Source organism: Fusarium oxysporum, chromosome 5 (genome assembly GCF_000149955.1).
Source record: "Fusarium oxysporum f. sp. lycopersici 4287 chromosome 5, whole genome shotgun sequence".
NCBI lineage: Eukaryota > Fungi > Ascomycota > Sordariomycetes > Hypocreales > Nectriaceae > Fusarium > Fusarium oxysporum.
This window is the reverse complement of record NC_030990.1, coordinates 3,636,541-3,659,468: the sequence shown is the minus strand read 5'-3', so window position 1 is coordinate 3,659,468 and position 22,928 is coordinate 3,636,541. Positions and strand designations below refer to the sequence as shown.

Genomic DNA, 22,928 nt, shown 5'->3' with positions numbered 1-22,928 from the left:
ATCAAGCCCTTTTCTTCTTCCCTTCATTTTAATCTCACATGGTCTCACATTCAAGCTCGGGCCCAAGACAGCTCACGACAGCTTCAGCTTTAGCGCTACCTAGACCCGCTATAAAGACTCCAAGACCCCTAAAAGCCCCTGTTCTGACTCCACCAGACAACACAATCATGACGCGTTTCAAGGAAATGTGTGCACACAGCTACATACCTAGCTATGTTGCTTGGCAAATGCTGTGGATTGATTGTATCACACATAATTTGGCCAACAGACTTTCTTCATGTATCATCACAAATCTCCTAATTTTGGTATAAAGGAAGGCAAACTCTCAGTCAAGACAACGACGTATGGTGTATACTATTTTTAGTATTCAGCTGGACTAGGAGCTTGTCGTCTACTAGCTGCGCTTCATCTGCCAGATAGCACATGGCATGAGGCTTCTGAGGATCAGGTACACGATCATAGCGTGAAGGGTTGGGGAGATGTTGGCGAAGAAGAGCCTTGAGCTGCCAGTTGGCGCTCTTTTCGCCTAGGCGATTAATGAGCCTGGAACTACCGCAGCTTTTCAAATCATGTTAGCTGGGCCGATAGATATGATAGGATAAATTTGGCAAGGCAAGGCATCTGGGGATAAAGTGTTCATACCTGACATCGAGCCATGTGGTGCGAGCCGTCATGATGACACGATTTCCTTGGGCATTCTCGTATTCAGAGATATAAGTGTAGAGGCGATCCCACATAAAGGTCGCTTCCCATAGGGGACTATCTCCGAACTCATGAGAGAACTCGTTCACGAAATCTCGACGGTCCTTGAGCGAAGGAGACCCAATCTCCCTAAGCTATTGCTCGATTACTTGAGGCTGAACAAGTTGGGTTTATGGCTCTGCGAGCTTGCCGACTTGACCAGTTTTGAAGCCCATATCGTAGCATTTGATGCCGTAATGTTTCAAGAAGTCCATGCCCACATGCCTGTCCGAGGATTGGCTGAGTGGACGGATGATATAACGGGCGACCTTGTCAAGATTCGCCCGTCTTTGGTCTGTTCTGTGTCGGTTCATGTCTGCTTCAGCGTCTTGGGTATTTTCCGATGGCCTTTTGGCGGAATGATCCTGTAGCTCGGCTTTGCGGCGGCATCTCGAGGCTCTTATCAAGGCCTTCTGACTCGGAATAAGCGCCCAGTTTGTCACGGATGGAGATGTTCACTTGCTCAAGCGCTCGGCTACATTAGTGGGTAGGTAGGAAAGCATAGGCGCCATTATAAAGTTTATGCTAGGTTAAGTTTTAGAGGCTTTCAGGGCCCTGTAGAGCTTAGCTTAGCGGCAGTCGTGTATTTTGTGGGCCTGCTTAAAATTTTATTTGGTTATTATAACAACAAGCGCAGGTCTCCTTCACGGGAAACGTTAATGACGTCAATCCACTATATCTCATAGCCGCATACCTTTACTAGAGGAAGCTGATTCGCTTCTTTTCATCTCAAGTTAAGCGCCAGGACTTCAAATGTCATCCGTTTTATAGCAATAAGTTACCAAAATAGTAATAGGAGCCTTCTCCCTCACAAACGCTGGCGGCTATATAATTACTCCAGCATAGCAGCGTCTACACTATTATCATATATTACTCCTCCTCTGGCAGGATTCTCTTCCAGCAACTTAACAACTTCTATCAAATAGAAAGGCATTAGTACCGGTCTACGTACCAGACCTTACCTATACTATTCTTCCCAGACCAGTCTCAACTTTCAACCATCTCTCTAAGTCTGACCAACTTCACCTAAATCTTTCCTGGCTTTAAACCATGTCAGCCTTGTCTAAGCTGCCCAAAAACCCCCAAGACTGGGCTCAAATAGCACAGCAGCATTCAGTCATCGACTCATCAATCCACGATCTCACTGACTTAAACTCGGGATCGCAAGTAGAAACAAAGCAATTTCTTCTGCTTCAAGCAGTATAGAAAGGCCATCGTGCCCTTAAGTTCAGGAATGATTATAGGGACCATGATTAGATCAGCAGAGATGTGCTTAAGAAGGCTACCTCCTACTTAGGTACGCCGAAGTCCTAGACGAGATACATAGAGTCCTTTAGCCCAGACAATAAGAAGATCTCAGAGGGAACATTTGCGATGGTCCAGTACTATCAGCGTCTGTCTATACAGCCAAGACAGAAGCCCTCTGATGAAGAAATAGACCTTTCGTCACCCAAGGTTGCTTTCAGTCCTCGGGTAACGCGGAGTCAAGTAGCTCGACGGTACCAGGGATCCACATCACGACCAGAGACGCCTTCTCGTCCCCCCAAGGAAGATATGTCAATAGATGAGCACTTTGGTAATCTGGATCCCGATTCAGACACATCCAGCCTTAATTCAGACCCGCTGGGCCCGCTCTCGTACCACTCGCCCCTCTCTGGAGAAGTCGGAAAGCAATACCAGAGTATTGAGGACAAACAAATCGTTAATACCGCTTTGGTTCTGTTCCTCAAAGCCCTCGCGCTTCACTGCGATTATGCCCAGGGGGAGTGGACCATCTATCGAAAGACCTTCGTGGTCAAGGCCTCGGTAACCAAGGTGTACGAGGCACGTGTGGATGGCCTGTTGCGGGTCAAGGACAGAACCTGTGCTATCGTCGAAGTCGAGCCCTCATCAGGTACGAGTCGGAAAAAACCCTCGACAAGATTCGTATGCAAGAAACGGCTCAGATGGCGGCTTGGGTAGCGCAGGATCCCCCTGTGCTGAAGAAGCCCAACACCAAATTTAGACGTCTCCTCGTCTCTCAGGACCATGGCGAAGTTTACCTCATCATTGCCACTTTTGATTACCAGTACGTTGAGTACATTTGTGCACTAGGGACTGGTAGCAGAGGAAAGGGGAGCACACATCCGTTTCTCGAGATGCGTGAGTACGGCACGTTTGAAGTAAAAAGTCCCGAGCAGATGGAGCAACTAGGAATAATCTTGCTGGGTGCTTCGATTCAGGGAGGCTTGTGGGACATGTTCCAACTTAGACTATACCATCATGGCGTGTCTTAATGCTGCATGAATTTACTTATCATTTGTGAGCCGCTTGCTCTTTTCTCCTCGCCTCTCGTTCTTCTTCTTATCCAAGAACTCCTCCAGATCAACATGAATTCTTAGACCTTTCGAAGTCATGGTCTCAAAGATACCCTTCAGTTCCGAAGAATCCATCTCTCTATTCAAAGTGAGGAAAGCCTCCATCATGACATCCTTAGACCAGGGGCAATGCCTCAAGGCCCTGAACAATATATCCTTAGCTTTTGGTCGTAACTCTCTATGTGAGCTGCAGAATCTGATAAAATGTATCCATAAAAATGTGTTGAACTTGCAAGTGTCGCCCGATACGGCGTGCTCGAAAGCTGCTTTCGTTGTGTTGACATTTCCCCGTTCGATTTCGTGATGGACGGCGAAAATTCGACTGCTCAGGCAATCTTGAGCTGGAGTCAAGGCTGTTTCATGCAGAAGCGTTCTTGTTTCGTCGATGACGCGAAGACTGGAGTCGGCCCATTCGAAAAGTGACAAGAATATGGTGTTCCTCGGGAAGTACACCAGGAACTGTTTCAGCTGCTCAAGCAGATATGCACGACGGAAAGGTCTTGGCTTTGTTAGTAATCATGTCTGACAATCTTTGAATTAGGACTCACCCTCGGGTTGCGTGCAAGTATAATAGCCCCGACGCAAACTGCAATAATCGCTCATGAGCGCGAGATGCTTGGTAGCCTCGAGACTTGAACTCGAGAGACATTCGGTGCACCGTCTCTATCGCAGCCGAAATACTTCCTTGTGATGCCGACATTGGTTCTGTGCAGCTCTCAGAAGTCAAGTACGACAACAGGACTAAGCACTCGGTAAGAGTACTCGCATCCTCGAGGTTCGCGCCAGAAATAGAGTCACTCGTTAGAGACGAGAAAGTTCGGTGGGCTTTGAGAATATGTGTTGATGATACTTCAGGAGTTTCAGCCGACCTTCGAAGAGCATCGTCTACAGAAGAGCATAATCTTCGAACTGCTAGCTGTTTATCACCCCCCTGAAGTTCCATCCACGACCAAGTTCTCCAAAGAGCAAACACATCTGCTGATGGTGACTTCCGCAGGAACTGGTCAGCATGGCGACGAGTCAAAATCAGAGAAGACAGATTACTCACCGACGCGAGCTCAGTTGCTGATGATACGACCTTGGATGCAACTTCGTGATTTTCATTTGCATACTCAGCAATAGCGTATGCTCGGTAAAGACCAAGGTTAGTCGGATAGCGCTTCAGTAAAGTCTTTGCCGCTTTCTTGCTAGAGCCATCTTGAACCTGAGACAACGCCAAATGGTATGTGGCTAAACCCCCAAAGTTGGCATTGTGAACCAGTTGCTTCGTTGCGTTGACCATAAATCCAAGTTCAACGTCATTCTTTCTATTCCTTGAGGGTAGATAGGAGAACCATTCTGACTGAGGAAAAAGGACGTCGAGCGTTTCCGAGACGCAAAGAGGGTTCTGGCGGAAAGAAGGGGGCTTCCTCTGGATCTCAGTCGGATCCTCGTCTCCCGATAATGGCGTGGGAGCACTCGACTCCATGTGTAATGTGAAAACTGCAAGGAACTGATCATGGTACGCCTCATCGGTCCAGTGGTCAGACCAGAATGTTGGGGGGGATCCCTGGAATATCAGAAATGCGTCCAGCACTTGCTCCTGCACAGCAGGCAGGATACTTTTTGGAACGAAAAAGAGAAGAGGCTCGATGTCAGAGAACATCACCACTCTAAATGGGTCGTCTTCTGTTCCTTCATCCATGGTTCTAGCCGGAATTCGAGCCTTATCAGCTTGTGAGCTCTCTAGGGTTGCCCATCGTTTGTAGTCATCTCGGGACTGGTATTCGGGCCCTTTGATATCTTGTAGTGGTTCGGGAGCATGGCCTACTCCACCATCTGCTACAAATTTCGCCCAACCTTGAGCGTCTGCTTCTCCTATCCTCGGGACTTCGCTCTCCCAGAAGTCACGAAGTGATTCGAAGGCGGCACTCTGGTCATCCAGTTGCGTGGGCCGGAAGAAGTTGAGCTCCAGAAAAGCCTGCCAAGCTGCGACTGCAAGCTCCTTATAACCAGAGTCATGGATGAACCTGGTAAGTCTCAGAAAGACATAGATAGCTTCCTTCAAGTCTTCGGGCTCAATGCTCACTTGTGATCGAGACATAACATGTCGTATTCTATCCAGGTGCATTTGCTTGAGGGTGTCAAAATGGAAAGCAGAAATGTTAGACATGGCAAAATCAAGATGCGTCTTCCACAGAGTGAAGCTCTTATCCTCATCCTCACGCAAATCAAGCCACTTCTTGGCGGCGACTTTGCTATTCCACACTTTTATACCTTCCCGCATGAGAGGAATCAGCACCCGAATGCGATCTTGGTGATTTGATACATTAGACAAGGCTGATTCAAGCATGTGCAGCTTGATCTCCGCAAAACTGTGCACCTCAGCTTCAAGTGCCTTGTGATCAACATCCTCGCCTGCTCTCAAGAGAGCATCTTGGTGGTTTACCAGCTCGAGCCATGCATCTATATCATCTGGCTGGTCTTTGGCACGTCTCGAGAGCTGAATTGACTTCCACTTCAGAGGATTATTCTGATCGAGATTAATATCGTCTGCAGCCGCATCTGACTCGGATTCCAAGTCGCTGTCATCGTATCGACGTGGTTTCGCCTTTCCCTCTATGGATCGATAAGTCGGCTGTTCCTCATCTTCTGAAGAATCAGAGGCTTGATGCAATTGTTTGCGCTTCTTAGATGAGCTTAGTGCCAAAAAGTCTCCGTCTTCTTCACCTTGACCATCATTCTCTTGCTTCCTGACTCTCAACGGTGTAGGTCTTACACGCCAGTTTCTGGAGCGCAGACCATCCCTATCTTTCAAGGCATATGAACCTTCACCAGGCATACGTAGACTGAACTGATCTCTTGGTCCATCGCGGTGAATCACAAGACGACCCCGTGTGCCCAGAACCTTTCCATATCCATCACGATAGTAAACAGGAACCTGAGAACGGTCAAGACCTCCGTAGCGAATGATTAAGGGATCACCTTTGGTGTCAATGGTGTACAGACGCGATGCATCGTCACTGCTGCGTGTAACTTTGGTAAGCGGGCGGTGCTCAAGTGCTTCAAAGTGACCAGTTCGCGATTTCTCACGATGTCGGTCGTGAGAGTCTGTGCGATGCTTTTTTGACCGGTGATGGTCGTGATGTGAATCAGAATGGTGATGACTTCGTTTCCTCCTGGAATCTCGCTCGCGTTCTCGCTCTCGCCCCTCGTCCTTAGCGCTAGAGCTTGTAGGCGTGTCCTTATCCTTATCCTTGCCTTTTGGTTTGACAGAAGAAAATTTGGGTGCCTTCAAGTCGGAAGTCTCGGATTTTGGCTTAAAAGATGCAAATTTAGGTACCGTAGACTTGGTGTCCTCATCCTTGCTGGACATTGTGCTGATAGGTCGACAGAGTTTTCGTCATATCCCCATTATTGTGATTTGTAGCTTGTGTGAGGGTGGGCAAGGATTTGTGAGTCTTGTTGTCGAAAGGAAGGTTGATGATAAGGTCAACAGAAACAAAATACAAATATCTTGTAAGTTGACTGCGAGAGTGAGTGTGAGAGAGCGCATCAGCCTCGACTTTCAGCCACAGCGAAATGAAATACAGTGCGATATTAGTTTTGATACTATTAATTATCGGCCTTAATAAGTCCCTCCTCTAATGGTATATAATTCCCTGCAACTCATCGTCAGATCGTTTGTTAGCAGATTCAGAATTGCTACTACATTTCATTCCATGAAAAATAGTTCTTGTCTCGTTCTCGTCGGGTACCTGAAAGAATCATCACAGAGGGCACGATCTTAAACTGAGCGTCAGCAACCCCTGAATGAATCCCATCCATGTCCGTCTTACAGTCCAAGCAATCCAATCGCACGAAAGCGAAAAGCAAAGCTAATAATTGATCTGACTGCAATCATCCAATGTGTCAACCCTAGGGACAGGTTGTCCATCCTATAAGCCAGGGGCTGCATCATGTCAAACTGCCATTAGAAGCAGCCATTCAATTGAACTCCACTGGAGTGAGGGTGGGAGCTGTGTAGGTCGTCAAAACCTTCTAGGAAAATGGAGGATCGAAAGCTGAACGGCCTGTGGCGTCCACATTCGGGGACCTAAATAAGCGGAGATGGCACTGTATCTTAGCGGACTTAGCAGGAGCTGCATTACAGCTTAAAAACTCCCTGCTTTCTGCCCCTCGCTAGCTACAAGTTTATCTACACTCCCGTCCCTCTCTCGGCATGGATTTCTCCCCAACGACACTCGTCACTTACATTGCTATCTCTGCCGTGACTCTTGTTGTCGGTTGGTTCATCATGGGCTTCTTTGGCGGTAACAAATTCCCCGTCGAGGGCAAAGTATGTCTCCTCATGAGACGTCTTATGATCAGTCCCTTTCTAACACAGCACGGCTAACAATGCCTTTAGACAGTCCTCATCACCGGTGCATCCGAAGGCATGGGTCTCAGCGCAGCCACTCAATTGTCTGCGAAGGGCGCAAATATTGTTCTCGTCTCTCGAAGCGCCAGTAAACTCGAAGCTGCTCTTTTCACCGTCAAGGTCCGCTGCCATTCTTCTATCTGCTTGTACAGTTACATGCTAACTTGAACCTAGGCCGCAGCCAAGAACCCCCAAACCCAACGCTTCCACTACATCACCGCCGACGTCTCTGCCGAATCATACGCCAAACCTCTCCTCGAGGAACTCATCAGCTGGAACAATGGCCAAGCCCCCGATATCGTCTGGACCATCGCTGGATTCTCCTTCCCCGAATTGTTCGTCGATATGGAAATGAAGTCAATGCGACAGCACATGGACGTCAATTTCTGGGGCACAGCTGAGATGGCACATGCCGCTATGCGCGAGTGGCTCGCTGTAGACAAGCCTGTCGAAAAGGAGCCCAAGCACCTCATCATGACTGGAAGTGTCTGTGCCTGCTACTCTCCTCCAGGATACACTCCCTACACTCCCTCTAAGTATGCCATGCGAGGTCTGGCCGAATGTATCCAGCAAGAAGTTATGCTGTATCCTCAGAATGTTCAAGTCCACCTAGTTTTGCCTGGCACCATTCTCTCTCCTGGTAATGTCCGCGAGAACGAGCATAAGCCCGAGATCACCAAGACCATTGAGAAGGACGATCCCAAGCAAACCCCAGATGAAGTTGCTGCGGCAGCAATCAAGGGTCTGGAAGCTGGACAGCACCATATTACTGTAAACTTCCTTGGTTCACTCATCAAGTGGGCATCTTTTGGTGGCACTCCCAAGAACAGCTTCGTTGATGTTCTTGGAGCTCTGCTTGCTACAATTGTGTGGATCTTTGTTCGCCCTATTCTTGACCACCAGATCAAGAGTCACGCAAAGAAGTACGGCCACCCAAGCTTGTACAACAAGAAATCCTCAAGCGCTTAATAATGCATTGTCGGGTTCCAAAAAATCCAAGTAATGATTAGAGATACCCATTTAATAATAATAACCAAACCTGCTATGCTTTTCTGATATCTATGTATGTGGTGGTATCTATCAATATCTATAGTCCCCGTTTATACGCCGCTCCATTTACCAAACTTGGTATATGACTTGAACATTTCCTTTACAATAGCACGTCCGCTTCCGTCCATGGCGTCGTTCAGAATCTTCCTCACCTCAGGGGGTGTAATATCAAAGATGGAGTTCATGGCCGGCTCAAGAGCATCTCTCACTCGGCGGGGCACATCAGCTTCAAGTTGTAACTTGACGTACTGCATCATGACAAGGTACATATGTCGTCCAGCTGAACGCTTTGCCGCATCTGTAGCTGAGTCAAGAGAACTCTGGTGCTGAGATCGAGATACAGCACCGGCTGTTGGCTCGCAGATAAGAGTCACAAGACGGGCATAGCGATGAGCCTTTGTCTCGTGTGAGCTTTGGCTTAAGGTATCAGTAGTACTGTGGTTGACAATGAGGTTACGGAGAAGAGCCTGCATTGCTGACAAGAGAAGGTGGTGGTGACCTTCAAGCCGGAGACGGTGTTTCTTGATGATAACTTCCATCAAATTGCACAACAGTGCAAAGGGTACTCTTTCATTGGACACTTGTTCGTCAAGCGGCTTCGTTGACAGGCTCAAGTCAGAGATGGTGTTGAGCACCAACTCGATGTTCCATTGGGTCATTGACTGGGGCTTCTTCTCCAGGAGTGTGCAGAGAATACGACACACTCGGGCACAAACGGACTGGCTCTTGAGCGTCAACAGGGTCGAGGTCAGCTCACTGTGGGCGGTCGCTAGGTCAAAGCCGGAGCTTTTCCCTTGTAGATCAGGGCATGCTACTCTGTGTTAGTTGACAAAACTTCAATGGCTTCAATTGTCTTACCTAGGAGCTGGTTCACAACGGTATAGATAGCCGATGCTTGACCATCCGAGTCCGAACCTTGCACAAACACATGAATGAGGTCCCTCAAGTACGCCATCTTAGCGGGAGTATCCATCTCCTTTGTGACCGAAGCAACATTGCTCTGGAAGAAAGGCTCGCGAAGTTCCTGTGGTACCTGGCTGATGCTGTAAAACGTTATTGGTCGGGGTTCTTCCAAATGCGTTGAGAAGTATGTCCTGAGGAACGTTTGTATTTGCCATCCGCGGAGATCTCCTGCCGCCATGGCTGCATGGCTGCTCCTTTCCGCCTTTCTTATGTCCGATTCCTTTAGCTTGGAAGCCCCTGAAAGACTCTCAAGCGACTCTGCGGCATCGACCGCAGCAAGAAGCCTGAGGTCGGCAATGACATTGTGAGTCTCAAATGCCTTCTTCGTTTTCAAAAAGTAGCCAGTCGCTGAAATTACACATTTTCCTAACGCATCCTTTGCAGCATCAGACACTATGCTTAGCTCAGGATGACTGGCGAAGTTTGGTGACTTTCCAACCTCGGTGATTAACGTTTTCAATAGGGTCATGCGGAAAGGCGACAAATCCCCAGCTTCTTCACAGTCAGAAATGAAACTGCGGCTCTCCTCGAAATATTTGTTACTTCGCTCGTCCAAATGCTCCGCCATCTGTCGAACAGTGGCCGCCGCCATCATATAATATGCTTCGATCAGATCGGTCAAAGTGCCGTCTTGTGTAGGTGTTGAGCTAGAGATGTCTGACATGGCATCCGCAACATCAACTAGATGAGAGAATTCCATTCCTTCGTAGAAAGTCGCTCGGCCCATCAATTTAGTGGACAGTCCGAGGATGTATCTCCATCCCTCGATCGATACCCGTTTTGTCGTCTTCGCTCTGTGGGCGTTCAGCAATTCCATGATACGTTCCCTCTGGGGTCGAGTAAAGGCATCTGTATGAGTACTGCTCAAGCTCCGGATCCAGGCCTGGCTGCCCTCCGCGGGCCATCGCTTCTCCTTTCCATCTTCTTCCAACGACTTGATCAATCGGTCGATAAGGTCGCCAGCGACTTTGACTGTGTTCATGTTGTTTTCGTTCTCAAGTAGAGATGCCCAAATGTCCCTCAACTGAGCAACTTCACTACCAGGTAGAGATAACGCATTTTGTAGTGCTTGTGGGAGGCTGGCTTTGTTGCCATAAACAAATCGACTTAAACGACCAGAACCCCGTAAAAACCATGCCAAGTAATGCTCTGGGGCTGCTTCTTCAAGGAAAGCTGGCTTAGGATCATGCTGTAAGAATGATGAAAGGCCTCTACCCTTCAGGGACTTTGATGAGAGCAGGTCCTTTGATAGTCGAGTAGTGAAAGCATCCACCAGGCTTGCAGGCTCGTTGATCAGTGCGTCATCGGGGCTCATGGAAACCCAGGCTTGACAACAGCATTTGAAGGCTTCATACGCCTCCTTAGACTCAAGAGGTGACTCGGACAAGATCTTGGTCAGTTGTCCTTGGACAGAGGCCCAAATTTCAGCTCGTGACTCAGGGGTCACCCAAGAAATGGTCTTTGACACAACTCCCCACTTCAGTGCTGTCAAGGTGGACGACGTCTTTTTCACTTGGCTCACCAAACCAAATAGCTTACTGCCAACAGCATCCACGTACGTCTCGCTTTGAATGCCCTGAGCAATGGAGTCCAAGAAGAGGCAGAGTGCCCTGGAGTGCAATTTCTCTCCCTTTACCCATTCCAATACCTCCAGAAGCTGCTGTGGTGACATCTCCTTTTCAATCAAGCTCTCGAATGGAGACTTTCCATGCTGCCCTTGGCCAACCTGAAGCCATGGCGAGGTAGTCTTAGTCTTCTGCTTCTCGACCTTACAAAGCTGCTGAAACCACAACTTCAAGAACCCAGCAAAATCTCGTCCAGTTCGGTGTACTTGAGCGATGGCTTGAATGATCTTTGAAACTGATTCTAGATCCTCTTGTTTAAGCTCTGAGGAGATGCTTCGCTCGCAGGCGGTCTCTAGCAGGCTTTCGCCTTCAGGGAGCTTGAACACATCAAAATCACAACCAGCAATGACCGCGGTTAAATGCCAGTTTGTGCTGTCCTCCTGTAGAGCATACTCTCGGCAAACAGAACGCAGATCATTTGTGTCGATCGACATCGACTTTTCAGCCGCTCGCTCCAGAACAGCCTGCACAAGCTTATCTCGGTTCTCTCGTCCTCTTAGCGAGCCTTCCACAACTTTGAAGATCTGCTTCATCCAGTCGATATTTCCTTTCCGTAACCTTCCTTCACTAAGAGCATCTGTCACACTTGAAGCTAAGAAGTACAGCGCAGGAGCTGCTGTATCAAGATTTTTCTCGGCTGCGTGAAGTGCTCTGGCGACGGGTTCCATATCTTGTCGGTTAATGAAGGCGGCTCGGGCGGGGAGTATCAGATTGCGATGCATGAGCTTTTCCAAATCGATTGTCCATTTCGTCCGTAAGGGCTCTCGTGTAGCCCTGTCGTGTGATCCATCGATACCCTCCAGTTTGCTGAAGATGGCTGCGGATGGTGTGAATAGCTGTGCTGCGACCTCCAGTGTATCATCGGTTCCTTGCAAGTGAAAATCCCAAATGGATGATATCGTCTCCATCCACGATTCCCTTCCTTCTTGCTCTTCACCGCTAGTAAGCGCAACATTGCACAGCGTTAGGGACAATGATGTCAAGGTCGCAGCGTCAGCCGCTGAGGTACAGAACAGAGATCGGATATGCTCTGCACCGATCTTGTCGTGGGATGATTGCGTGGCAGATGAACGAAGTCGGTCCAGTAATGTCTTCAGGGCACTGAGCAAAGCATCTCCACTCATAAGACACCCTTCGGCATCTCGTAGAGCTTCCAAGTCGAAGCTCTTTGTTGGCGACCGCTTTCTCTTGGAGGAGCTGGATGATGAATTCGTAGCTGGTTGTGAGATATCTTTCAGAGTTTGCTGCAGCACTGCAATGAACCGTCTATCGGCAAGAGACTTTGCGAGCGAGAATAGAGGAATGCGCTGAAAGACGCATTCAAGGATAGTCCAGGTCAAGGGCCAGCGTCGCAAAGTTTCAGCATGTTTTGATGCGCCGTTCATCGACTTTAGCAGCCATCGCAAGCTGCTCTCCTCTGCAGCATGGAATTGGCTATCTGCTGATACCGTCAAACTCTTCCATAGTTTTTCGAGATTCTTTCCATCTTCGCCCGGACCGTTTTGATCAAGACCTCTCACAGTCTTAATCAGGTCCATCTTTTGCTGTAGCACGTGTAAGCATTCACAATCGGGAAGCACGTAGTAAGAGAGATACATACCAGAGTTGAAGAATTTTCTTGTGAGGAACCTTCCGCCATTTCCACGTCCATAGCGACAGTTTTACAAAGGAATGATTAAAAAAATGGTTGAGAAAAGAAGCTATACAAACCTCGATCTTTGAATGCGCCCCGCGACTTTTCCTGAGTTCCACCCAAAATTTCCTAAATTCTGCCAGAACGCTAAACCGTTACCGGCTCACCATTCTCACCGCCTACAGCCCGGCTCTTGTCACCCGGCTTGTTCCATATTCAAGCTTGACATCACGTCCATAGATAAAGCTCGTTGCAGCTCTTGATTTCGCTCGTCACGACCGATTGCACGACCTAAGTATGCCAATTCCTTTTGTTCTATTAATCTTCGATCATTGAAACTGACGCGATACATCACAGTTCAAAATGGCCGATTCCACTGTCGCCCGTCCTCCTCCCAGCGCCATTTCCCGGCCGCTTAGCGAGTCTCTTCTCAATGAGAAGGTAATCACGAGACCCGAATACTTCAAACGCTTTCTTTACAAAGTTTCAGTACTGACTTAACTCAGTGGGATCGCTGCCTCTCCAACCTCCTCGTCAAGTCCTCCCTCGGTCTCGGTTTCGGTGTCGTCTTCTCCGTCCTTCTGTTCAAGCGAAGAGCATGGCCCGCATTCGTTGGTGTCGGTTTCGGTGCTGGCCGTGCCTATGAGGAGTGCAACTTCAGCCTGAAGCAGGCTGCGCGAGAACTTAAGAAGCAATCCGCATAAGGTATCACAGTGGTGGGCGCCAATAAAGAGAGACGAGCCGTTTATTTTGTACCAGCAACAAACACACCAGAAAATGGCGATGTGTTAAGGGATGACACAGGGAACTTTGCCGCGGGCTTCACGGAGAGCCAATGTCAGAGTAGGATGGGTTTTTCAGATTCAATAGAGGTATCATGTACAACAACCTGCCATTCCTGACCTTTCACCAGTCTTCATCCTCGTTGTCCCTGTAGTCTACAACAAGGGGCTGTCCCACTGTTGCGCCTCCTCATATGTTGCTGCGTTCATCGTTGGTCGAATCTGCCTTCTCTGTGTCCCCATAGCGTCCTCGTCCCTTCCTGTTGCGGACAGCGGGGAGTCCAGGTACTCAAAGCAGCTCTCACAGTCTGTGACTAATTCTGAGCTATTCGTGGACAATCTCAGTAACTGGTCAATGCTAAATCTTCGCGCTCCGCTTGTGTTTGTGTTTTCCAGCCGGCTCCTTGAGGGGGTTGTAAGTAAAGATAGGTTGCGTTTTAGGTTAATCAGCTCCAAGCGGAGCTCTTCAGCCAAAGACTGGCTTCGCCTTCGGACACTCTTGATGAATGAAGCCTCATGGTCATGATATGTTCCATCTCCTTGATCTGCCTGGTGCAACATATTCCAGTGCGTCTCACGCTGTCCGTTCTTAGCATCTCGAGTCCCTCGAGGTGTTCTGTACCCGGCGCCAATTACGATGAAGACAGCGAGGAACAAGACGAGTACGAAGACCACAATGGCGATGAGTATGATTTCCAACCTAGCCGAGTCAACAGATCGCTTAGCGTCGGGCATCCTTCTTCCCAGCTCAAAACAGCTGGAGTCGCGCAATGCTGGGTACACGGCAGACGATCCGGTTCCAGGCCGTACGGATCCGGGCGGAACTGACGGCTCGTTGAAGGTAGGGTTAAGCGAAGAGGAGGTAATCTTTGCTTTCGATCGTTTTAGTGATGCACAGGAATTTGGATGTAGTGTACAATGGGTGGAGTGCATAGAAAGGTAGGTAGGTAAAATTAGGAGCAGGAGAACCGTGGAGATTTGATATCCATCTAGCATACCTAGGCATATTCATAATTGCGATCTAAGTCAAGCATTAAGTTCCATTCTTAAAACTCCCTCAGACAAGGCCTCAGTACCTAGAATCGGCAGGTCGCACTTGTAGTCGTACCTTCGTTGTGCCCTTAGGAACAACCATCCGGGAAATCACGACCTCTGAGCGTACGAACCCATACACAACATACGCTGTTTTCTTTCTCCAAACCAACTCCAACAAAACAAACTCACTTGTAACTCAATATCCTGCAGTCATCGACACACCGTTCTTCTGAGCGTCATCATATTGAACGATAAGCAATTGGTATGTCTCATATCCTGCTTCACGGTTACAGAACTGGTGCATAGGCATTGACAGCAAGCTCTAGTAACCAAGCCTCTTTCTTGCACAGATTATGAACTGATTCTCTCAAAAACACCCGATATGCCTTTACAACAGTGTTACCGCGCTCGTACGATCAACGTCCTCAATTTCGAACTCTTTACTTTAATCCTCCGCCACAACGGCGGCATTCAGAGCTCTATTCGTCGCGGCATATTCCACTGTTCTCTGTTCTAGCTTCTCGAGTCTCGAGTCATACTGTTGGGATACACCATAGTATGATGTTGGTCTGCACAAGCCCTGTCAGAGCACACAGCGCGGTTTGCTATTACGCATAATATGCACAAGAAAAATGGCTGAAGGCAACAGTACCGTGCAATGTATCATCTATGAAAGCAAATAAAGCAAGTTACAGAAATGAAGGATTGACCACCGCCCCAGTCTTCGATATCTCCTCATCAATCTGGCCGTCACTCCACTCCCTTCGTATACTCCGTATCAGGCCATCGCGGTTCCTCCTCTACGCTATGGATTGTAATATAGTACCCAATGCATAGCGAATGGCTAGGAAATTACTTTCCATTACCTGTAGGTTTGTATTAGCAATATGCCCAATCGGAGAAACACTGATTCTGCAGCATGAACAAGTATTCGCTGCAGCGATACCATGACACGGCGGAAGGCGTTCAACCACATAATATGTGAGCCATTATCCAGGACACCGCGGGACAAGCAAGAGAAAACAGGAAGAAATCTTCAACTCACCGGGGTCCCTGGGCCAGGGGCTGGGAGTGGGAGGAGGAGGCGGAGGTGTTCTCCCAAAGTTGGCGCAAACAACGTGTTCGGTAGAAACAGCCATGGGTGCTTCAATGATGTTTGTTGGAGAAATTTGAAGGGGCTTTGACTTTGTGTTAAAGAGAACTTGCGGGAAGTGAATGCAGAAGCCAAGTTTGTTTACAGTTGTGTACAAATTGTCTTGATGAGTTGGGAAGAAGAGAAGCAATCCACGGGGTAAATCCAGCCTCTTATACTTGACTTGTGTTGGACAAACACATTGCCTCCATCATTAGTTTGTCAGAAGAAGTTCAACAACAATAAGACTGTCCTGACGAAGTATCAAAGAGGACCTCGGGGCGCTACAAGCTGTACAACCCCCTAAAATGAAGCGATCCATTGTTGCTCAAGGTTGTTCCTTTGCGCCATGTTGTCGTCAGCTTTCCACTTCGACTACATTCGCCGAATGCAAGTTACCGCTTGCTTAACCTCTGAAGCAAGAAGACAAGACAAGGCCGTACTGTAAGTCGACGCTCCGTTGCCTATTGTGGAAACAGCTGTTGTTGGACAAGAGACGGTTCAGGAGTCAAAGATATCCGAATATGGATTCTGTGCATATACTGACGGGAACTGTAGGACAGCGAGGCCAGTTCGAGAGCAGTGAAACGGTTTCGATGTCCAGTTATAAACTCGTATTCCTGTTCAAGTTGACTGAATCTCGTGTTCAAGAGCCACCATCAAGGCATAGCCGAGTTGACCCTAAACTGGAACAACTCGATGTCAACCCTAAGCTTGGCGATGTCCTCAGACTAATGTCATTCCGCAGGCATAGTTGGACTCTGTCCAACCCTATGTCGAGTTCTCTTGCTTCGTCAATGGGCTCACGTTGCGCAAACCATGTAACGCTCGCGGCACGAAGAGATGGATTCTGTGCGCAGGGGTTTGGCCATCAACCTTTGCTTTGAGAAGAAGTGCAGGTACAAGGGTAACGTGGAGGTTGTATTGGATCTGTTGAGACAGGATCAAGTATATCGTTAAAAATGATTGGTCCCATGGGGCTGGATCCAACGCTTTTAGAGCGCCTACAGCCGTTTGGACACAGCGACGGATAGCTACAGTTATGGAGCTTAAGCTCCCGAATAATTTACGTCCAGGCTCGTGAGCAATGCGTATCTTGTGGCCAGTCGGAGAGCTGGTTTGAGGTATGTACTTCTCGAATGAACCATGCCGGCTCAAGATAACCTTAGGCAGACATCATGTAGCCGACACTAAAAGCAGCGAGGCACAGGAGACACAAAAATGTGGTGGTTCCGGGATCAACAAGTGCCTGGTGTTGATCCTTCAAGGCGCAGGATCTTCGACACACAATACACGAAGGTCCTATACCAGTCTCGTTTGAGATTATGCATTTGCTGTGTGGCGGCAAGAGTTCAGTTGATAGATGAATAAATAAATAAATAATTGACGTATCGGAGCTTCTGCCGGGTCGGAGAGACAATTGAAACGTGTCTCTTGACGCAGTATGACAGCAAAAGATGACCCTGTCCCTCTTGCACTGAATATGACCGACTCCGAGTGTAAAGACATCGAGGCCGGTTGATTTTATCGTGCGTAAAAAGTGTAAAGAGGAGAGAAGAGAAAAAGTCAACAGCGATTTCACGACCGGGACAAGGTATAGCTTAGCTCCAGCACAGGCTTGTCTCGTGTCACGTGCATTGTGGACCTGGGTCCCCCTACCACGACCTACCTCTTTAAAAACTCTTCGCCTCACATTAATTCAATCCCAACTTCTACAACAACGCCTCTTTTTTTTTGTTTGGCCTCAGCTTCGCCTCTCCGAGGTTCAAAGGCAACTTTTGCCATTTCCGATGTGATATCCTCGGATTCAATTCCTCTTGCTCTCACTCGCTCACGGTCAACGCCGATGAAGTGCCCGTTCTGTGTTCAGTTCTCATCAAGTCTCAGTTTCGGACTTGACATTCATGCAAATGCAGTCCTCCCCGAAAGCTGTTGAACGCCCTAATGACGAGACACTGCTCTGAGCAAAAGAGCTAAAAAGGGTCCGCGTTTGACAGTTTGTTTTTCGAGGCTGGTTTGGTGTGACGATGTCTCACTGTAGCTACTGCTCATACTTTGCTTTACGACTTACCTATCTCTACAGCATTTTCTTTCATTGTTCCTCAAGTCCGCTCAGCGGCACCCACGAATTGCCTACACCTCGCGCTTTCAATGCGCATGTGTGTCAACTTTATTTTTATCGTTCGTAGTGGGAGATTAAAACCACGGTCTAGACAACCGGTCCGCTCCACCCTGATACCATAGAAGCAGTGTGGCATCAGGACTAAAATCGGGCAAACATATCTAAACTACCTTGCCTATTCAACGTGAACAAATGTCTTGTATTTTCACATGTTTTTGAGTGACGAGTGACTCGAGGCAGGGCGTCGGACGCTGCACGAAGTATCGGCGTTACACGCAATGTCTTGCCCGTCATGAGAAATATTGTTGGCTCATGTTATGTAATGTCATGCCATGCCATGCTGAGCATATTGATACTACCATAAGCTTTGAACGAAACAATGCTCTCTCGAGCTCACTCTGAGACGCTCCTGTTACTCTGCACATGCACGCATATAGCTCTTTCAGCCTCGTGTGCCGTCTGCGTGTCCCCTCGGTCATATCATTCAAGAAATCTAATGCCCAGTACAAGATGTTCGTGTCCCATTAACCGTTATACCAAGCAAAGCCTCGCATGCGCCATGTCTCTCAAAGCAACGTTGATCGCCATATTTCGCCGTTCTGTCAGCACATGTCTCGGACAAATAGCCTTCGTTCAGACAAGGTCCTCGAAAATGCTTCTCTCGTCCTGGAACGATATGAGAAACCTGGCCACGAGGCGCCCTGTGTACAATGTCTGCGGATCCATAGGGAAAGGATGAGTCGACGTGTTGGGTATCATGTCGGTGGCTGCTAGAAACTGCAACTCTTGCCCTGAGGTGAAACAGACAATAATTAGCTTTTGTGACTCTTTCCAGAACAATACTTGTCAGTCCGTTAGCAGGGTCTGAGGTCGCACTTACAGCTGTCGCCGAACAATAGTTCTCGCAGTTGAGCCGAGAACCTCACAGCCGGTCCGTCCAGCTCGCCCTTTTCGGCAAAGCTGCTGTCAAGCACGGGGTTGAAACCTTTCGAGTTGGCCTCCTTGCTGTGTGTCTGATAGACTTGGTGGAACTGGTAAGCGAACTGCTTGAAAGGCATGTTCTCGACCTCGGCACAGGTATTTAGCGCAAGGCTTCTTTCGTACTCCGGTCTAGCGCAGTTCCTCATGTTGATTTCGTTCTGCGCGAGCACAAACGTGTCAGCTGCCGTCTCTACAGCCTCCATGAAGAGGCAGAGGACGAGAAAGGCGGCGGTGCAGGGTGCCCACTCGCGTCGGGACTTCGGCTTGAGAGATCGGTTGAAGAGCTCGAATAGTGATTGCACCTCACGATGCATCAGCTCGTCTACGATGGACTTGATCTGTCGTGCGAGGACTCGTGGGGTGACATAATTGGGGCCCTGCTCGATCATACCGACGGATCGGAGGGAGTCGGTCGTCTGCTGAGTGAGGCAGAGCTGTCTTGTCATGATGTAATGCATACAGTAGATCGACAAGGCACGCTTGACCATAAGGGACTATAGTATGACTGTCAGCTCGGTTAATGATACGTTTCGCAAAGTTTCACTCACCTCAGTCTCGTCAGCATACTCCTTGACGATCCGCAGCAGTTTTGCCGGCAGATATGTGCTTGTGATGCTGTCTGTGACTTGGGCGACAAATTCTGGCTCGTTCAGGAGGTCTTGGATGTATCTCTTGGTCCGTTTCCTGAGGTTATCCCTCTCCGCGGACTTCTCAAGGTCGATACCAAGGTTAGCTGCCTTGTTGGCCCTCAGCTCAACCTTGTTCTGTCCCAAGTTGTGTAGCTGCCAATGATTCTGCACCTCGGCGTTGGTAGGGGTGAAGAATTTGGCTTGTATGGCCAAAACCGTGCTGAATCGAGGTCCCGAGAATAGTTCGACAGAGCACACCTGCTCTACCCCCTGAATATGGAAACCAGCAATGTTCTCCTTAGTGAACTTGGCCATCTCTTTGCTTTCCAGATGACCGCGAATGTATACCGGAAATAAAATGGTTACGAAGTCACTGAACTGCCAGCAGACAACTTGAGGAACTTGAACCATTAGTTTCTTGCAGCTCTTGCACGGACGTTCCAGGTCGCATTTGACCTTGCGACTGTGGCAGCAGAAGCAAGCACCCTGTCTTCTAACTTGCAGCGCATTCTCCTTTGTGGCATTTGCCAAAGGTCCTTTACGTCCTCGTTGACTTGTCCGGTTCATGGCCTCGAAGCACTCGAACGGGTTTTCGCGACCAGCATGGGCTGAGATGGAGTTAGGAGTTACAATGACAAACTTGCCAGATTGCTCTGCCTTCTTCTTCTTCTCGACCTTTCCGACCTTCACCTTTCGAATCGGTATCGACATCGGAGACTTGCTACCGCTGGGGCTTGCTTTTGAACTGTTCATCGAGCTCGGAGAGTAATTGCTCACGGGTGATGGAGAGTTGTTGAAGTCATCCATGATGAAGATAGCATCATTGCCCCTTGTGTTCGTAGGGTTCCATGACGGAACATTGGGATCCGACTGTAGTGGCTGTTGCATGTTAAAGTTGACTTGGGGTACTTGCACCTGTTCGTTCGAGTCTATCGAGAACATGTCGGCTGTGAAGTTTTGCATGAGAGCCATGTCTGCAGCAGCATCAGTACCCTGCCCTTGAGGGGAGGCCGTCCTCCGCTTCAGCATACCATTCAAGCCCTGAGGTTGGAATTGGTTCGTATTTTGCTGTGAGAAAAGATACTGCTGCGGTGTCAAGAAGTCTTGCGGTTGAGTGAATCCGCCGTCTGTTGTGGAAGCAAATATGTCCGTGTTGGTATTGCTTGCTTGAGGCTGGAATGAAGAGGCATTGGCAGCAAAGAATGCGCTTGGGTCCATCTCTTCTAGTAATAGGGGAGAAGCAGCTGTTGGCGAAGGTGTGTTTCCAAGCATGAAGGGCGACGAGTTGTTCGCAGAGGTATATGGTGGAGGAGTGTTGCCGGCAGCATAGGGTGAGGGCGTATTGCCTGGCATGAATGGAGATGGTGTTCCGTGGACATTTCCAACCATGGCGAAGCTTCCTAGACTTCCACTAGCAGGATCAGAAAGAAAACCGATGGATGACGGGCCAGATCCCGTTGCTGTGTAGTCGATGTACTGCCATGATTCGTCGTCGGGGACAGACTCGAATTCGTAGGAAGATGAGGAGTTCGGTGAAGGCCGGGAGTGTACGGAAGCCATTTTGATAGGTCCTTTACAAGATCAAGAGATATATACTGTCGGTTTGGTAGTTATAACTTGGATTGTAGATATTGCTTGGTGATACCCAGGCCAGAGGTGAGTCGTTAAGGAATAATAGTCCAGGCAATGAGATCGGATGTTTATATGATTAAATCGAGTCCGTTAGATGAGATTGGATACCACTTCTTCCCTCTACTTATGTTGAACCCGCCAAATGTCGTGATTTTGGTCGATATTCAGTGAATCCTAGTTCTCCAAGTTGTGTAGTCGTAAGGCTCCAGTCCACTACTACTTTCACTTTGTCAGCGCGGGAGAGAGCGCAAGATATAAGTCAAGAAAATCGCACTTTTACCAAAGCCAGACCGAAAGAAACAAACAAATAAACAAATAGAAAGAGGAATAAGAGAAGGCAAGTCGTCTGCTTCACTTTTCCCTCTCGGTCAACCTACTCGGACGTCTCAACACTTCCCACGCTAAACCCAAACAGCTACCGAGGCTCTGGTACTTCATCTTCTATGTCGCTTACACCCAATTTTAAGTATCTCGAAGTGCAGGGTAAGGCTTATCGCAACCAGTCATTTATGCACATGCTCGGCTGCACTATTCCCAAACAAGTACTCAGTCAAGTGATGGATTTGTATGTATTTTCGCAGATAGTGCGTCTTCTTTGCTTAAGCTGTCAGGTGGTCAGTAGAACGAGCGAATCTATCATAGAGGTGCGAGCTGTCATTCAAGATCGTACAGCAGCAATGGTAGCATTATCGATCTGTGTCTGTGACTCTCCGATTGGTGTACGATTTTGTGCATCACAGCATGAAGGCCTCAAGCCATTGTATGGTATTGGAGCCTCAATATCAGATGACATGTGGCCTCGGAGGCTTCATCATATTCCAGTGATCTCGATAATACCATGATTCACATGAATATACCATGTTGGTTCTGGATGAATCTGAATTGAAGTTCTGACACAGAATGGACACACAATGTTTAGCTACCCTAGGACAAGAAGATGATTCGTGAGCTAGCTACCATGCTATGGATGTAATATAGAACACCTTCATACGTGGTGGGTTTCACTGAAACGGCCAAGAACAATGCCAGATTATACGTACCATATCGGCTCATATTGTATTCGTAATACATGCGGTCTCTGAAACCATGTCTCCATCATCTCGTCACGAAGCGCCCGTCAGCCTCCAAAGACCACGCTTGCTAGATTCCTAACCCTCACTAGGATCACACGCCCAATACATGCCCAATGATCAGCAGTGAGAATAGAGTTGAGAAGCTTGCTCCCGAGAGGTCATCATCATCACGGCCTTCACCCCCCCCAAATCGTAATCCTTGCCAACCCAACCGATGCCCAACACCACCACCTTCACACTCGTCACCCAACGCCACCAACGGTTCGAACGGTTGAAATGACAGGCATGATATGCCATGAATTCTTCGAAGCAGCGCTGATAACTCAAACACACAGTGATTTCATCATCGTGAGTCCTGTCTGTATTGGAGCACTCTTCTTCAAATCGAGTTAAAAAACGATAAGTATAAACATGTGCTAGAAACAAAAAAGCACGAGAAAAAAGCATGACTCGTTCATATGCGAAACAAAATTCCAGAGAAAACAAAGTGCCATAAAATAAACTCCAACACGCTCAGACAATAGCCTCCCAACCAGAAAGACGGTTGCTGGGAAGGGCTGGTGCGAACCTGGCACGCCGCCCCCCTATGACCCCTAGAGAGCATCGTCCGTATATGATAAACATTATCGTCCACAATGTCAAATTGTGCTTGTGGCCCCAAACCCTTTTTGCCTGGGCCACATCCCTGTTTCTGATTCGTGCCGTTGTCGTCACTGGCATCATGCCTCCTGTTCTAGGAGAGCATATAACGTATATCATTAGAGTCAGTCGTGG

General features: G+C 48.4%; 11 protein-coding genes across 19 annotated transcripts; 5 read left to right on the top strand and 6 right to left on the bottom strand.

Moving 5' to 3' along the window:
* The first annotated feature begins 45 nt into the window (after positions 1-45).
* Positions 46-3,078, top strand: FOXG_02245 (uncharacterized protein). The gene has a single exon (XM_018379615.1). It carries the CDS (start codon positions 2,116-2,118, stop codon positions 2,701-2,703), a length of 588 nt encoding a protein of 195 aa, XP_018235686.1. The 5' UTR covers positions 46-2,115; the 3' UTR covers positions 2,704-3,078.
* On the bottom strand, positions 330-1,176 carry FOXG_18265 (uncharacterized protein; the record flags this gene model as incomplete). Its single annotated transcript, XM_018398328.1, has 2 exons — positions 643-1,176; positions 330-558 (listed from the first exon to the last, which is right to left on the bottom strand). The coding sequence occupies exons 1-2, from the start codon at positions 735-737 to the stop codon at positions 330-332; spliced, it is 324 nt and encodes a 107-aa protein (XP_018235687.1). The 5' UTR covers positions 738-1,176.
* Positions 2,286-6,660, bottom strand: FOXG_18264 (uncharacterized protein). Its single transcript, XM_018398327.1, has 3 exons — positions 4,147-6,660; positions 3,647-4,086; positions 2,286-3,597 (listed from the first exon to the last, which is right to left on the bottom strand). Exons 1-3 carry the CDS (start codon positions 6,451-6,453, stop codon positions 3,030-3,032), a joined length of 3,315 nt encoding a protein of 1,104 aa, XP_018235685.1. The 5' UTR covers positions 6,454-6,660; the 3' UTR covers positions 2,286-3,029.
* A 114-nt stretch (positions 6,661-6,774) lies between these two features.
* FOXG_02242 (uncharacterized protein) lies at positions 6,775-12,640 on the top strand. 2 transcript variants are annotated; one of them, XM_018379613.1, is made up of 3 exons: positions 6,775-7,416; positions 7,486-7,617; positions 7,672-12,640. In XM_018379613.1, the coding sequence occupies exons 1-3, from the start codon at positions 7,300-7,302 to the stop codon at positions 8,464-8,466; spliced, it is 1,044 nt and encodes a 347-aa protein (XP_018235683.1). In that variant the 5' UTR covers positions 6,775-7,299; the 3' UTR covers positions 8,467-12,640. The 2 variants fall into 2 exon arrangements, with proteins under 2 accessions (XP_018235683.1, XP_018235684.1); XM_018379614.1 differs by lacking the exon at positions 6,775-7,416 and having other exon boundaries at positions 7,431-7,617.
* FOXG_02241 (uncharacterized protein) lies at positions 8,434-12,845 on the bottom strand. The gene is made up of 3 exons (XM_018379612.1): positions 12,736-12,845; positions 9,406-12,679; positions 8,434-9,358 (listed from the first exon to the last, which is right to left on the bottom strand). Exons 1-3 carry the CDS (start codon positions 12,784-12,786, stop codon positions 8,598-8,600), a joined length of 4,086 nt encoding a protein of 1,361 aa, XP_018235682.1. The 5' UTR covers positions 12,787-12,845; the 3' UTR covers positions 8,434-8,597.
* Positions 12,846-12,994: 149 nt separating this feature from the next.
* FOXG_02240 (uncharacterized protein) lies at positions 12,995-14,130 on the top strand. Its single transcript, XM_018379611.1, has 3 exons — positions 12,995-13,063; positions 13,126-13,209; positions 13,275-14,130. The coding sequence occupies exons 2-3, from the start codon at positions 13,132-13,134 to the stop codon at positions 13,470-13,472; spliced, it is 276 nt and encodes a 91-aa protein (XP_018235681.1). The 5' UTR covers positions 12,995-13,063; positions 13,126-13,131; the 3' UTR covers positions 13,473-14,130.
* On the bottom strand, positions 13,698-14,285 carry FOXG_02239 (uncharacterized protein; the record flags this gene model as incomplete). Its single annotated transcript, XM_018379610.1, has 1 exon — positions 13,698-14,285. One exon carries the CDS (start codon positions 14,283-14,285, stop codon positions 13,707-13,709), a length of 579 nt encoding a protein of 192 aa, XP_018235680.1. The 3' UTR covers positions 13,698-13,706.
* Positions 14,286-16,066: 1,781 nt separating this feature from the next.
* FOXG_18263 (uncharacterized protein) lies at positions 16,067-16,303 on the top strand (the record flags this gene model as incomplete). The annotated part of the gene is made up of 2 exons (XM_018398326.1): positions 16,067-16,161; positions 16,276-16,303. 2 exons carry the CDS (start codon positions 16,067-16,069, stop codon positions 16,301-16,303), a joined length of 123 nt encoding a protein of 40 aa, XP_018235679.1.
* Positions 16,304-16,560: 257 nt separating this feature from the next.
* Positions 16,561-16,677, top strand: FOXG_18262 (uncharacterized protein; the record flags this gene model as incomplete). Its single annotated transcript, XM_018398325.1, has 1 exon — positions 16,561-16,677. The coding sequence occupies one exon, from the start codon at positions 16,561-16,563 to the stop codon at positions 16,675-16,677; it is 117 nt and encodes a 38-aa protein (XP_018235678.1).
* Positions 16,678-17,571: 894 nt separating this feature from the next.
* On the bottom strand, positions 17,572-21,487 carry FOXG_02238 (uncharacterized protein). 8 transcript variants are annotated; one of them, XM_018379606.1, is made up of 5 exons: positions 21,356-21,487; positions 20,481-21,300; positions 19,369-20,423; positions 18,720-19,314; positions 17,572-18,630 (listed from the first exon to the last, which is right to left on the bottom strand). In XM_018379606.1, the coding sequence occupies exons 2-5, from the start codon at positions 21,007-21,009 to the stop codon at positions 18,473-18,475; spliced, it is 2,337 nt and encodes a 778-aa protein (XP_018235674.1). In that variant the 5' UTR covers positions 21,010-21,300; positions 21,356-21,487; the 3' UTR covers positions 17,572-18,472. The 8 variants fall into 8 exon arrangements, with proteins under 8 accessions (XP_018235674.1, XP_018235673.1, XP_018235671.1 ...); XM_018379607.1 differs by having other exon boundaries at positions 17,841-18,630; positions 20,481-21,297; XM_018379605.1 differs by having other exon boundaries at positions 20,481-21,487.
* A 516-nt stretch (positions 21,488-22,003) lies between these two features.
* On the bottom strand, positions 22,004-22,858 carry FOXG_18261 (uncharacterized protein). Its single transcript, XM_018398324.1, has one exon. The coding sequence runs from the start codon at positions 22,599-22,601 to the stop codon at positions 22,272-22,274; it is 330 nt and encodes a 109-aa protein (XP_018235669.1). The 5' UTR covers positions 22,602-22,858; the 3' UTR covers positions 22,004-22,271.
* Between the last annotated feature and the right edge of the window lie 70 nt (positions 22,859-22,928).

What these genes read in the sequence shown, in the direction of transcription:
- FOXG_02245 (XM_018379615.1), top strand. Translation starts at nt 2,116, where the DNA reads ATGGTCCAGTACTATCAGCGTCTGTCTATACAGCCAAGACAGAAGCCC.
- FOXG_18264 (XM_018398327.1), bottom strand. Translation starts at nt 6,453, where the DNA reads ATGTCCAGCAAGGATGAGGACACCAAGTCTACGGTACCTAAATTTGCA. An exon ending in CAGCAACTGAGCTCGCGTCG is followed by an intron (nt 4,087 to 4,146) that starts GTGAGTAATCTG and finishes TTCCTGCGGAAG; the next exon opens with TCACCATCAGCAGATGTGTT. An exon ending in TACTTGCACGCAACCCGAGG is followed by an intron (nt 3,598 to 3,646) that starts GTGAGTCCTAAT and finishes AACAAAGCCAAG; the next exon opens with ACCTTTCCGTCGTGCATATC.
- FOXG_02242 (XM_018379613.1), top strand. Translation starts at nt 7,300, where the DNA reads ATGGATTTCTCCCCAACGACACTCGTCACTTACATTGCTATCTCTGCC. An exon ending in AATTCCCCGTCGAGGGCAAA is followed by an intron (nt 7,417 to 7,485) that starts GTATGTCTCCTC and finishes CAATGCCTTTAG; the next exon opens with ACAGTCCTCATCACCGGTGC. An exon ending in CTGCTCTTTTCACCGTCAAG is followed by an intron (nt 7,618 to 7,671) that starts GTCCGCTGCCAT and finishes ACTTGAACCTAG; the next exon opens with GCCGCAGCCAAGAACCCCCA.
- FOXG_02241 (XM_018379612.1), bottom strand. Translation starts at nt 12,786, where the DNA reads ATGGACGTGGAAATGGCGGAAGGTTCCTCACAAGAAAATTCTTCAACT. An exon ending in AAGAAAATTCTTCAACTCTG is followed by an intron (nt 12,680 to 12,735) that starts GTATGTATCTCT and finishes CACGTGCTACAG; the next exon opens with CAAAAGATGGACCTGATTAA. An exon ending in CGTTGTGAACCAGCTCCTAG is followed by an intron (nt 9,359 to 9,405) that starts GTAAGACAATTG and finishes AACACAGAGTAG; the next exon opens with CATGCCCTGATCTACAAGGG.
- FOXG_02240 (XM_018379611.1), top strand. Translation starts at nt 13,132, where the DNA reads ATGGCCGATTCCACTGTCGCCCGTCCTCCTCCCAGCGCCATTTCCCGG. An exon ending in AGTCTCTTCTCAATGAGAAG is followed by an intron (nt 13,210 to 13,274) that starts GTAATCACGAGA and finishes GACTTAACTCAG; the next exon opens with TGGGATCGCTGCCTCTCCAA.
- FOXG_02238 (XM_018379602.1), bottom strand. Translation starts at nt 21,009, where the DNA reads ATGGCTTCCGTACACTCCCGGCCTTCACCGAACTCCTCATCTTCCTAC. An exon ending in AGTATGCTGACGAGACTGAG is followed by an intron (nt 19,315 to 19,368) that starts GTGAGTGAAACT and finishes GTCATACTATAG; the next exon opens with TCCCTTATGGTCAAGCGTGC. An exon ending in ACTATTGTTCGGCGACAGCT is followed by an intron (nt 18,631 to 18,719) that starts GTAAGTGCGACC and finishes GTTTCACCTCAG; the next exon opens with GGCAAGAGTTGCAGTTTCTA.
- FOXG_18261 (XM_018398324.1), bottom strand. Translation starts at nt 22,601, where the DNA reads ATGCTTTTTTCTCGTGCTTTTTTGTTTCTAGCACATGTTTATACTTAT.